General features: G+C 53.8%; 1 protein-coding gene across 2 annotated transcripts in view; it reads left to right on the top strand.

Moving 5' to 3' along the window:
- The first annotated feature begins 3,794 nt into the window (after window positions 1–3,794).
- TBC1D9B (TBC1 domain family member 9B) overlaps window positions 3,795–11,429 on the top strand; it is a 34,629-nt gene continuing 26,994 nt past the window's right edge. For both annotated transcript variants that reach the window (XM_004696849.2, XM_004696848.2), the window contains exons 1-4: window positions 3,795–3,909; window positions 7,493–7,611; window positions 9,070–9,298; window positions 10,479–10,737. In XM_004696849.2, the coding sequence (XP_004696906.1) occupies window positions 9,151–9,298; window positions 10,479–10,737 (407 nt within the window). In that variant the 5' untranslated portion in view covers window positions 3,795–3,909; window positions 7,493–7,611; window positions 9,070–9,150. The remainder of the gene's footprint in view (window positions 3,910–7,492; window positions 7,612–9,069; window positions 9,299–10,478; window positions 10,738–11,429) is intronic.

Raw genomic sequence — 11,429 nt, 5'->3', positions numbered from 1 at the left:
GCGACCCTGGCCGCGGCGGGTGTGGGCTGCAGAGCCTCCTCAACTGGGATGTCAGCGCTGAAAGTCGGCGAGAAGATTTCTTGGGTGCCAGAGGATGAAGTGACACAAGCACACGTTTCCCTCCTTTCCCCCCTACTTTCATTCCCACCTCATCAAAGAACCCCACCACCACCACCATAAGCATGTCCACAGGTCCCCGACCTGCCCACTTCTCCCAGCTTCTCCACCACCTTTCCTGCATTGGGTGCCAGCCCCGTGCTGATCACCAGCACCTGGTGGCCCAGTGAGCAGGCCTCGGTGCCCTTTGCACATCGAGGGGCACCGTCTACACAGGAAGAGACTGGACTTTGAGGAGTATGGCCAGGGGACTGTTGTATCCAGGGAATGCTAACTGGGTGTTCCCCCAGTGATGTCCCAGGAGGGCCCTCTGCCCAGGGCCTGCTCAGCACAGTGCAGAGATGAGGCCAGGGGCCTGGGTACTCAGATCACAGGCAGGGTCCGTCCCTATGGAAGTCGTTTGTAGACCCCTAAACCACAAAACTCACTGCCACGCGCCGGGACTCATAAACACCCTACAGGACAGAGTGGAACTAACCCTGTGCAAGGGTGTCCAAGGCTGTCAATCTTGACAGGAGCAGAAAGCCTTCACCTCCTCCCTTGGAACAACCCAGCATTTAACACACACACACACACACACACACACACCCAGGGCTCCTTGACTCTCCCATGCCCATGTTAAAATGATGAGCTCAGCCCGAGATGCTGAAGAATGCAACATGAGTCAACGCACATTGGAGGTATTTCGACTCTCCAAATGCATCATGTGGCTGAGGAGGACTATGGCCAGCTGGGGTATACGTGCCCTGTACAGAGGGGGCTGGCACTTGGGGTGCAGGGGGACCAATTGTCCCCACGCTGAAATGTCGGCCCAGTGTTGCCAGATCACCTCATTTATCAAGCGAATTGCCCGTGATCTGCCCTGATTTCCAATGTGGGCACCTAATGTAGCCCTGGCAGATGCATTTGGAGCTTTCCCATGGTGTTCACTGCTGGTGCCAGGAAACTCAGTGTTCTCTTCAGTGCTCTGGGCTCTTCACGCGGGCTGGGCCTATGCCAGTCAGGGAGCCGAGGTGGGTCGCCTCCTGGACCGGCAATTCAGTGACAGGCAGTAGCCCCTTTTGAGAGCCCGGTGGTCAGCAATGGAAGCTGCTTCAAGACTTGTGGAAAGTGAAGGTGCTGGGTGAATGGTACCTTTTGTTACCCCAGGATCCACATTACCCTTAGCCGGTGTGTGTGGAGCACTTGTTGAGGCTCAGATTCATAGGTCATCTCAGTGGATGGGTGGGTGCTGACACAGGGGTGGCCGTGCTTCCTGACACACCCTTCTTGGTGCAAAGAAGGCCTCCCCTCTTCTTTGCACCTCAGACAACCATCTCTGTGTGGCTCCCAAGCCTGAGTTCCCAGGGTCCCCTCAGGGAACCATTCCTTGGGTCCCCACCCCCCAGTCTTGCCATGCCTCCCTCCCCTTGACCTTCATTCTGTTTCATAGACTTCTTGGCCTCCTGTATACTCCTGAGAGAGAAACGGTTCGCTCTGTGGTTTCATTGACATTTGTCTTTTCAAGACAGATGTCCACCAGGATTTTTCATTGCAGAGTCTCGGGTATAACAAGATGGTTTCCTCATTGAAAAGCCTTTCGAATCTTGCAGCTTAGGGACTGTCATAAAGTTTCCAAGAGTGGGAGAAAAACTTCTAATTAAAAACAAAACAGATTTTCCCAATACGGATGAAGCTGGAATGTGCCATTTTAGCCGCAATGACACTTGAGAACAATTCAACAAAACAAAGGAAAAATTAGACTCCTGACTTAGATGTATATGAAGAGTACTTGTTCTTGTAATTGTTGGTTTGACTTCTTAAACACTAGAGAATCATATAAAGATGAAAGGGAAAAAAAAGATTTACAAATCAATGAAAAGTATTCTTTAGAATTGAAGTAGGATAACAAAATATTTTCAGGTTAATACCAAAGCAGCACTTCATTGAAAGAAAGAAACTTTTAAATAGGAACAGTGGACAAGTTTTGAGAGTATTCGATAAATCAATTAGTGAAGAGAAATGAATGAGATACGCAAAATGGCAAAAGATATACTCACTGATTTGCCAGGAAATGGTGACATTGAAAAAGTTCGCACTCACTGCCACAAATTAGGAAATAGAGTGTCATTGAAGTTTATCGAATATATACCATGCACTATCACAAGAATAAACAAATATATCTTAAACGAAGGATAGCCAAAATGCTCCTTAGAAAGGAGGGTGGCAAGACTAATATACTTGAGAGATGTTACGAGGAGGGAGGGAGCAGTCCCAGGAGAAGGACATCATGCTTGATGAAGTCGAGGGTCTGAATAAAAGCACCCTCAGCCAGACGGATCGACCACAGTGGCCACAGCAGTAGGCTCAGACAGAACGACGCTGGTGAGAATGGCCCCGTCGGGGCAGTGTCAGTTGTTCAGTGTTCTGTTCATAGGTCACCGTGACTCAGATCTGACTCGACGGCACCACCACAACTGCTTTGTGTGTCAGCAGCCCTAGGGTCCATGCATGGAATGATCACAAATAGGAGGTCAGTCTTTTCCCAAATTTCACAATTCTCAAAATATACATGTCATGCTTCATCATGACTTCTGAGGCTGGGGGAAAAAAAAAAAACTTCTGAAAAAAAAGAACTTCCCCAAATTTTCAGTAAGAGAGGCATGTGTGATTCAGTGGCTGAAGCAGGAAGACCTGATCTTCTCTCTGTGTGAAAAACCATGTTCACAGGGCATTGTCTTATGCAGGTGTAATCAGGGCACACAGTCAAAAATACCGCCTCAAAACATATTAGGAATTGTGTCTAGCGGTTACTTAAAAGTCATTGCATATTTTTCTGCATTTTGTGATGTTTCTGGGGTTTTTTGTTTGTAACTTAATATGATATGTTTTCATTCTAAAGAAATTCTCTTGGCATATAAGGAGCATTCTGGCTGTACTTCTCCCAAGACAGGTACCGATGGCTTTTGAACTATGGTGTTTTCTAAGAAGATGGAAAGTACCATGAACTGCCAAAAGGACAAAAAAGGTTCTTAACAAGCCACCGGAATTAAAATGTGGGCCCCCAATGCCGCCTCTTACCACCACGCCCTGTCTATGGGAGTTTCTGAGCGAGAAGCAGAAGCTTCCAGGAAAAAGTTCCATCAAGTTGTTTGTGACTCATAGCAAGCCTGTGTACCGCCTGGTCCTGCGCCACCCACAGTTGGCCCTCTGCTTGAGCTCCTCGGAGCCAGTGTCCATCCATCTCCTTGAGCACCTTCTTTTTCGCTGCCCCTCTGCCTAGCATGATATCCGTCTCCAGGGATCGGCCTCTCCTGACAACATGTCCAAATGGGATGAGACAAAGTCTTGCCACCCTAGCCTCGAAGGAGCACGCTGGCCGTACTGCTCCCAAGAAGGATCTGTCTGTTCCTTCGTTTGCCAGTCCCTGGTGCTGGCAGTATTCTCCCCCAGCACCACAGCTGCGAACGTATCCTCAGTCTTCCTCAGTCAGTATCCACCTGTGACGTGCATGTGAGGTGATTGAAAAGTAGGAGGGGCGTTTTCAGCAGTGACCAGACACCAGCTAAGGCATTTGAGGACAAAGGAGTCATTTGGCTGAAGGAGTGACTAAGGCTGTCTGGCTAGGGTGTCTGGGGCAAGGCCCCCTTTCCCCTGAGTACCTGCTCACCTCACCGGCCTCATCTCTCTACCTGCCTCCAGGTCTTCTTGTTGGCACCTTGGATGTGGTGCTGGACTCCAGTGCCCGAGTGGCCCCTTACCGCATCCTGCACCAGACCCAGGACTCACAGGTCTACTGGACAGTGGCTTGTGGTAGGTGCCGGGGTCACAGGTCGCAAGTGGGGCTCTGAGAGGGAGGGAGTCCTGGACTAGGGGTCACTTGCTAAGAACCTGTGCGGCTGTGGCTCAGTCCATTGAGATAGCACGGCCCATATGCCCACTTGAGGGCCATGGAAGGAGCCATTGTTCCAACCTCAGAAGGCAGCTCTCTTGTCCACAGGTTGGGGCAGATGTAGGAAAGTTCTGGAAGCAAGAGTGCCTCCCTGAGTGCTCAGGCGCAACTTCGCCGGCACCGTTCCTCAAGGTTGCTAGCTCTCCTCCCAGGAAGAAGTACACCCGCCCTTCCTGATAGGCCGGGGGAAGTCCCTCTTCAGTGGTGACTGAAAAATAGCAGTAACAGTGTTGAGAATGATGAGGGCAACAAATGTACAAATTTGCTCGACACAGTGGATGGATGGATGGATGGATGGATTGTGATAAGAGTTGCATGAGCCCCCAATAAAATGATTTTTTCAAAAAGAATAGCAGTAACAGCCACCATGCAGACAGCACTTCCTGTGTGCCAGGCCGGTGGGTGAGCCTCTCAGAATTCCCCGATTCTGGACACAGTCAGACAGGGCTGGAGTCCAGACCCAGAGCACCTGCCCGTACACTCAGTGTGGACCCTAAACTGCAGCAGGGTCAGGCCTCAGATGAATGGTTTGCTTGGGAGCTTAGGCAGAAGTGGCAAACTCCAATGAGAGAGCTCTTCCCCGGGCCGCCTTTCCGGGAGGGGTGAGGAGGCTCGAGTAAAGCACAGGGAGGGCCTCAGCTGACCAGACGGTGCCCTGCTCAAGCTCCGGGCACGGGACTCGGTGGTCCCCTGAGCCCAGCTGTCCTCTGCCCCCTGGTGTCATGAATAAATGAAGGTGTGGTGAGCTGGGTTTGCCCCAGACCAGGCCTGGTAGGCCCCAGGGCTGCTAGGTCCAGAGCCTAAGTGGCATGCCAGGGATAATAAGGAGGTGGGAGTGAGGGCAGCCCAGGGAGAGGGGACCCTCCATCTAAGTGGGGAGAGGGAGGTTGGTGTACTCCTGGACCTGAAGGAGACTCGGCACTCTGTCTCTGGAGAGCAGAAGTGGAGGGGCAGTGGCCGCAGAAGAGCATGGGGTACTGTGTGGGCATGCCTCTGACCCGCAGCAGGCCTGGGGCCAAGCTCCAGGCCCAAGTCCTCAGCCTCCCGGCCCACACACTGTCCTTGTTCCACTCCTCCAGGGCCCCTGGCCCTGGCCTTGAGTCAGGTCACCGCCTCCTCGTCTGCCAGGCCTCTGCCCTCACCCTCACTCCCTTCCCAGCTGGGTGCCAGCAGCAGCTCTCCACAACTAGACGTGGGCCCACTGGCACCTGCCCCAGCATACCCCGCACGCCAGCGTGGCATTTAAGGCCTTTCAGGAACCTGACCCTGCCTCCATTCCTGACCTCATCTCTCCAGCTCAGACCCTGGCCTCAGCCAGACCAGACCACCCTTGGGCCTCCAGCTTTCCCAGCCACGCACCCCCTCCTGGGTCCGGGGCAAGAAGGCTGTCCTCATCCTCCTGACCTGCTCCTGCTCAGCGGGGATGCTGCCCAGTGCCCTTCCTGGGGAAAGCCTTCCCCTCAGCCCACTCGCTGCCTTCCAGCTCCTCTGGGGCTTGTATCGCAGCCAGCACTGTGTCTCACGATGGACTGGGGCAGCCTGGGGCCACTGTCTGGGCTGGTCACTTCCTCCCTCTGTGACCTTGGCCAAGTCACTTAACCTCTCTGACCTCTCTGAGCCTCAGCTTTATCCTGCAACAGTGAAAATAATGGCTTTGTCTCTGAGGTGTTCTAAGAATTAAATAAAATAATCCACGAAAAGTTGTAAACACAGACTGTAGCACTTAATAATTTAATTAGTTATGACATATTCATTACGTTTTCCAGCACCTAGCATAGCCATGGCATAGCTTGCGGGTTTACTTAGCAGTGAGTGATGATTGAGTCACTTTGAATAAATCATCCTTAGTTCAAAGTAACTCACATGTCCATATTATCTTTAAAGTGCATGCAGACCCACAGAGGCAGTGTAGGCAAGAAAGTGGGCGAACAGAATGGCAGCGTGAGCAAATTGAGTGAGAGAGATTCTTCCCCTCCCAGCCAGCCCTGACCTCCTGGCCCCAGGGAAGGAAGAGGCCATGGGAGAAGCAAGGGGAAAGGACAAACCAAAGGCAACGGGTGTAGATGCTGCCAGGGCTACTCAGGGAGAGTTTTGATCTGTCAATTGTCCGAGTCTATGATTCAGGGATTCATCACTTTCAAGTGAGCAGCCTCCCCTTGGCCATTCGAAGGAGGCTCTTCCTGTGGAATTTTCTGGTAGGGTGGCGAGCCACTTGAGCTGAGGTAAAAAAGAAACAAACAAATGAACCCTGACAACGGCCGACACGGCTGCCAGCCCGCAGAGGGTGGTAGGACTGGCCCAGCCTGGCAGAGAGACCTTGGAGCTGAAGATCAGGACAGTGGTCGGGGCGGCATCCGGCCTCGGTCATCGGCACAGGGGAAGAAGGCTGCCAGGCAGGTGGGGGAGGGAGGGTTGGACGTCGAGTCCCTAGCCAACGGGCCAATGTTCAGGAGTCACGTTGACCACATTTTCCCACTAATTCCCTCATGTGAATGTGTGTCCCTCCCTTGGGCAGCTGGAGACGGGTGCAGGGTACCAGTCCTTTGCTGCGCTTTGTTTGTCCACGCAGAAAACAGTGCTTGTCTGCAGACGCCGTGCCAGACACTGGCAGGATGCTGGACGGCTGGGGTGGCCAGGCCCAGCAGAGCACGTGCCCGGTCATCTTGCTTCCCTCCTTGGGCTACCTTTCCCAATTCCTGGATAGGAGGAGAGATGATAGCTGCCCTGCACAGCTTTGGGAATGTTGCTCTGCAGCCTTGTCCCAGTCTCTTCTTGTCCACAGGGCCCCTCCCTGGAGCCGGCAGGAGGGGAAAGGGCCATCCAGGAGAGGCTGAAGGGGTCAGATGGGGCGGGGGGCCGGGGTGGGGGTGCGAGTTGCTGGAGGAAGCAGGAGCCAGCTGGGCTGAGATGGGAGGGCAGGGTGTTACAAAGGCCTGAGTGCATGTCCTCACCTGGCTTTAGAGAGTTGCCTGATAGCAGCCTGCTCACCTGGCAGGAAACCAGTGCCAGGGCCTAGAGTCCTACAGGAAGCCCCAGCTGGCACCCCGGAGTCCTCAGAAGAGAGGCTGAGTCTGAGTAAGCGCAGATAATCTTTCAACTCAAGGGAAAGTCTCTATAAGCAAGTACCTTGCAGGAGCATCAGCAGTTTCAGGATGACACGCAGGAGACAGACAACAGCTCTCACTCGGAGGGCTGGGTGACAGAAGGTTCACCTTCCTGGTGATTCTCTGCAGTTCAGCCTGAATTCTCTCTTTGTTATGATTATTATTTTTGTGTGTGATATATAAGGTTTAAGAATCGATAGGGTGAGCAGCTTGGAGGTCCTAAGCACTTGACTATTGCACATTAGCTCGACCGTTTTCATCTCTGTCCTTTGACTTTATGTTTAAAGCTGGCACTGTGTGATTCCCTCCCCCCCCCCCTTCTCTACCAAACCTCCCCTAGGTTCTTCCCGCAAAGAGATCACCAAGCACTGGGAGTGGCTGGAAAACAACCTGCTCCAGACGCTGTCCATCTTTGACAATGAAGACGACATCACCACCTTCGTTAAGGGCAAGATACACGTAAGCATCCCACAGAGGCAGAAGCCAGGGCGCGGACTGGCCACTCCCCGAGGGTTAGGCAGGGCTGGGAGAGGCCCGCAGAAGCGAAGGGGAAAGTCGAACTCCATCTGCCCAGAAAGGCCCTTCTTAGCCAACCAGCCACCGCAGTCTGGCTACATCTTCACGTTGTTTCAATTCTTTGCAAAATGTCTTCAAACGGATATTGCAGATCTGCAGCCGTTTGCTAGTTCTTTGACCAATAGAGCAAGAAGCTAGAGCGGATAGAGTGTTTTGGGGGTGATTTGTGTGAAGTTTGAAATGGCTCTCACCAGAGGCAAGATGCCAGCATGGCTGGTTCTTCCTGAAGGCTCTGGAAGATAATTCATTTTTTGCCTTTTCAGCTGCTAAAGGCCACCTACAGTTCTTGGCTCCTGGCCCCTTCCTTTATCTTGAAGGCCAGCAGTGTCGCATCTTCAAATCAGTTAAATTCTCTCACTGCCCTTCTGTTGTCATAGCCCTTCTCTGACTGGCTCCCCGCCTCCCTCTTACCTGGATGAAATAATTGAAAAGAAAATTACGTTGATAATATATAAGATGATAAAAGAAAAAATTACTTAGATAATATATATGTATACAAAACAAAGCATTTGCCACTGTAACCATTTTTAAGTGTTCAGTGACTTTATTCATTATATGCACCATGTTTTACAACCATCACCACTCTCCATTTTCAAATGTTTCTCCTCAGCCTAGACAGAAAGTCCCAGCCTAGTAGCACAGTGGGTGGTGCACTGGGCTGCCAACTGCAAGGTCAGCAGTGTGGACCCCCAGCCCCTCCTTGGAGAAAGGTGAGGTCTTCTCCCTTAAAGAGCTACAACCTCAGAAACCCAAAGGGGCAGCTCGACCCTGGCCGCCTGGGTTGTTAGGGGTCAGAATTGACTCGATGACAGTGGGTTTGCTTTGAGCTTGGAAGAGAAGCTCAGTGCCCTGTAAGTAAAAACTGCCCGTCCCCCCCGCACCAACCCCTGGACCCTCGCTCGGTGAGGCTTTTGTCTCCATCCATTGCCTGCTCTAGAGGCTTCACGCAGGTGGGACCATGCACTATTTGTCATGCTTTTGTGGCCTTTCTTCATGCACCCTAACGCTTTCCAGATGCACTCATGCCGAAGCGTGTGTCCGAACTCCGTGTTTCTTTGTGGGACCATTTCGTCTTCTTAATCGTTTGGGGTTCGTTATCATTTCCTCCAGACATCTCTCAGACACATAGCCAAGTGAGCGTCCTGTCCAGAGGAGCAGGTGTCCCTGCAGGGAGTTGAGGGAACGTGCCCAATTACAACTGCTCCATCCCCCAGAGCAGTCAATTCCATGCCCACCTCTTCTTGTAGCCCCGAGACCCTCTGGCCGGCCATCTTGGGGCCAGGGGCCCTCACCTGGCCGCAGGGAACCTGCCCAACAAGCCAAGCCCTCTCGTACCCCCAGGGTATCATTGCCGAGGAAAACAAGAGCTTGCAACCTCAGGGAGACGAGGACCCTGGCAAGTTCAAGGAGGCCGAGCTGAAGATGCGGAAGCAGTTTGGGATGCCCGAGGGGGAGAAGCTGGTCAACTACTACTCCTGCAGCTACTGGAAGGGCCGAGTGCCCCGGCAGGGCTGGCTCTACCTCACCATCAACCACCTATGCTTCTACTCCTTCCTGCTGGGGAAGGAAGGTGGGCACACCGGGCAGCTGGGGCGGGCGCGGGGCGGGCTGTGGCCTATGCCAAATGGTGCTGCAGGCTTCCCCTCTGTCTCTATCTGCATCTCTTATACCCCGGCTCCCTGGCCTCACTTCCAGATTATGGTGGGCCCTCCCTCCTCTAGCACTCGGCACCCACCCACAGTTGCTGGAACACCCAAACTTCAGACTGACACCCTTGGCTCCTGAGGCTCCTGAACCCACTAGGATGAAACTTTGCAGTGAACTGTCTTTCAAGGAAAGAGTCCTGGTGGCATAATGGTTATGTATTGGGCTGCTTAACCTCACAAGGTCAGCAGTTCAAAACCACCAGGCACTCTGCAGGAAAAAGACATGGCTTTCTACTCCCATAAAGAGTTAGAGTCTCAGAAACTCACAGGGGCAGTTCTACTCTGTCCAATAAGATTGATGTGAGTCAGAATCGACTGGATGCCAGTGAGTTTGGGTTGGTCTTTCAAGGGCTTCCTCTTTTCCTTTAAGTTGGTGTGTTCCCGGGAATTATGCATTTCCTCGTGTGATTCCAGGTGACCCTGTGCCTTGTCCCTGCACTACTGCAGTCCTTGTGGGAAACCTTGGCTTGAGGCTGTAACAAACCTCCCCAGCCTGACAGTCTGGACCCTCACCCACTGTGTCCTCTCCCTCTGTCCCTGTCCCTGCCCCTCCAGAGAAAGCGCCCAGGGCTTTGGCTACCGAGAGCAGTTACCACTTCCCAAGCCCAGTAAGCCCTCCTCCCACCTCAGCACCCAGCCTCCCCCTGCCCGCGCTCACCCTCCTCACCTGGCCGCGTGCCACTCACTGTCAAGGCTTGGATGCCAGTCTCCTCCTGGGTCTGGGGGAGCTTCCCCCGTCCTCACCAGGCAGCAGTGTCCTCTCTCTGCTGGTCACATCATGTTGTTGTGTTGTGACTTTTGGGTTTCTGGGGGCCACAATCCCCTTAGTTCACCTCTGTTCCTACACTCACTCTTCAGCCACTTACCAGGCGAATGCTCCCAGAGTGTGTTCCGGGCCAGGTGCCCGGTGGGGCTGAGGCAGGGGAGACCTATCGGGGCCAGTGGCACCCTTTCTCGGGTCCTGGTGTAGGTGGGAGTTGGAGGCCCCTCGCAGAGTCCTGTGGCCCCCATGGTAACTGGCGGTGTGCCGGCCTGCATGTCCAGTGAGCCTCGTGGTGCAGTGGGTGGACGTCACGAGGCTGGAGAAGAATGCCACCCTGCTCTTCCCCGAGAGCATCCGTGTGGACACCCGGGACCAGGAGCTCTTCTTCTCCATGTTCCTCAACATCGCTGAGACCTTCAAGCTCATGGAGCAGCTGGCCAACCTGGCCATGCGGCAGCTGCTGGACAGCGAGGGCTTCCTGGAGGACAAGGCCCTGCCCAGGCCCAGCCGGCCGCACAGGAACATCTCGGCTCTGAAGCGGTATGTTGCTCCCGGCAGGAGGCCTCCAGCGTGCCTGAGTGGTGGGTCCCTCCCTTGGCAAGATTCACTGGTCCTGTGTGGTACCCAGATAGGGAGACTCAGGGAGAGGTCTGTCTCCTTGCCCTTCAAAGGATTCCCACTCGGAGGAAGGGCAGGGCACCACAGTGTCGCATGGAGAGGGCCCCCGGAGAGCTTAGCCTCATAAAATAGAGGGGCGTAGAGGAAAGTGCTTTGCCGTTTTTGTCCCTGGTCAGGGTCAGAAGGAAGTGATTTCCACTTTCTGCCTTGCCAGCTCACCTTCAGCTACAGGTGGTGGAGCCAGGATATGAACCTGGAAGCCGAGTAGAGACCCTGTAAGGGTGCCCTCTGGTGCTCTGAGACCCTCAGGCAGCTGAACCCCAAAATGCTCTGGTGGCTCTGGATACTGTGCACAGCCTGCACCCCATCCTAACTGACCGCCGTGGCTAGAGGGCCCCTTGCTGATGGGCCCAGGCTTCCTGGTCTGCCCTTCACCCCGGGCTGGGGAGCTGGGCAGGGTGAACAGTTCCAGGCTGGGGATGGATGGGCAGAAGATGAACAATGAAGAGAACTGGGCACGGGCTGGTCCTCAGACTGGCTCCCCCAGCCCTGCACTCCGATTACAGAGCTCTGCAACCTCAGGGCTCAGTGACCCCGATGTCCTGCAGCCAGTG

The sequence above is a fragment of the Echinops telfairi genome, unplaced genomic scaffold (assembly GCF_000313985.2).
Source record: "Echinops telfairi isolate 266 unplaced genomic scaffold, ASM31398v2 ScPeMD7_7469;HRSCAF=8507_0, whole genome shotgun sequence".
Lineage (NCBI taxonomy): Eukaryota > Metazoa > Chordata > Mammalia > Afrosoricida > Tenrecidae > Echinops > Echinops telfairi.
Note: the sequence above shows the minus strand (reverse complement) of the source record. Positions and strands in the feature narration are given on the sequence as shown.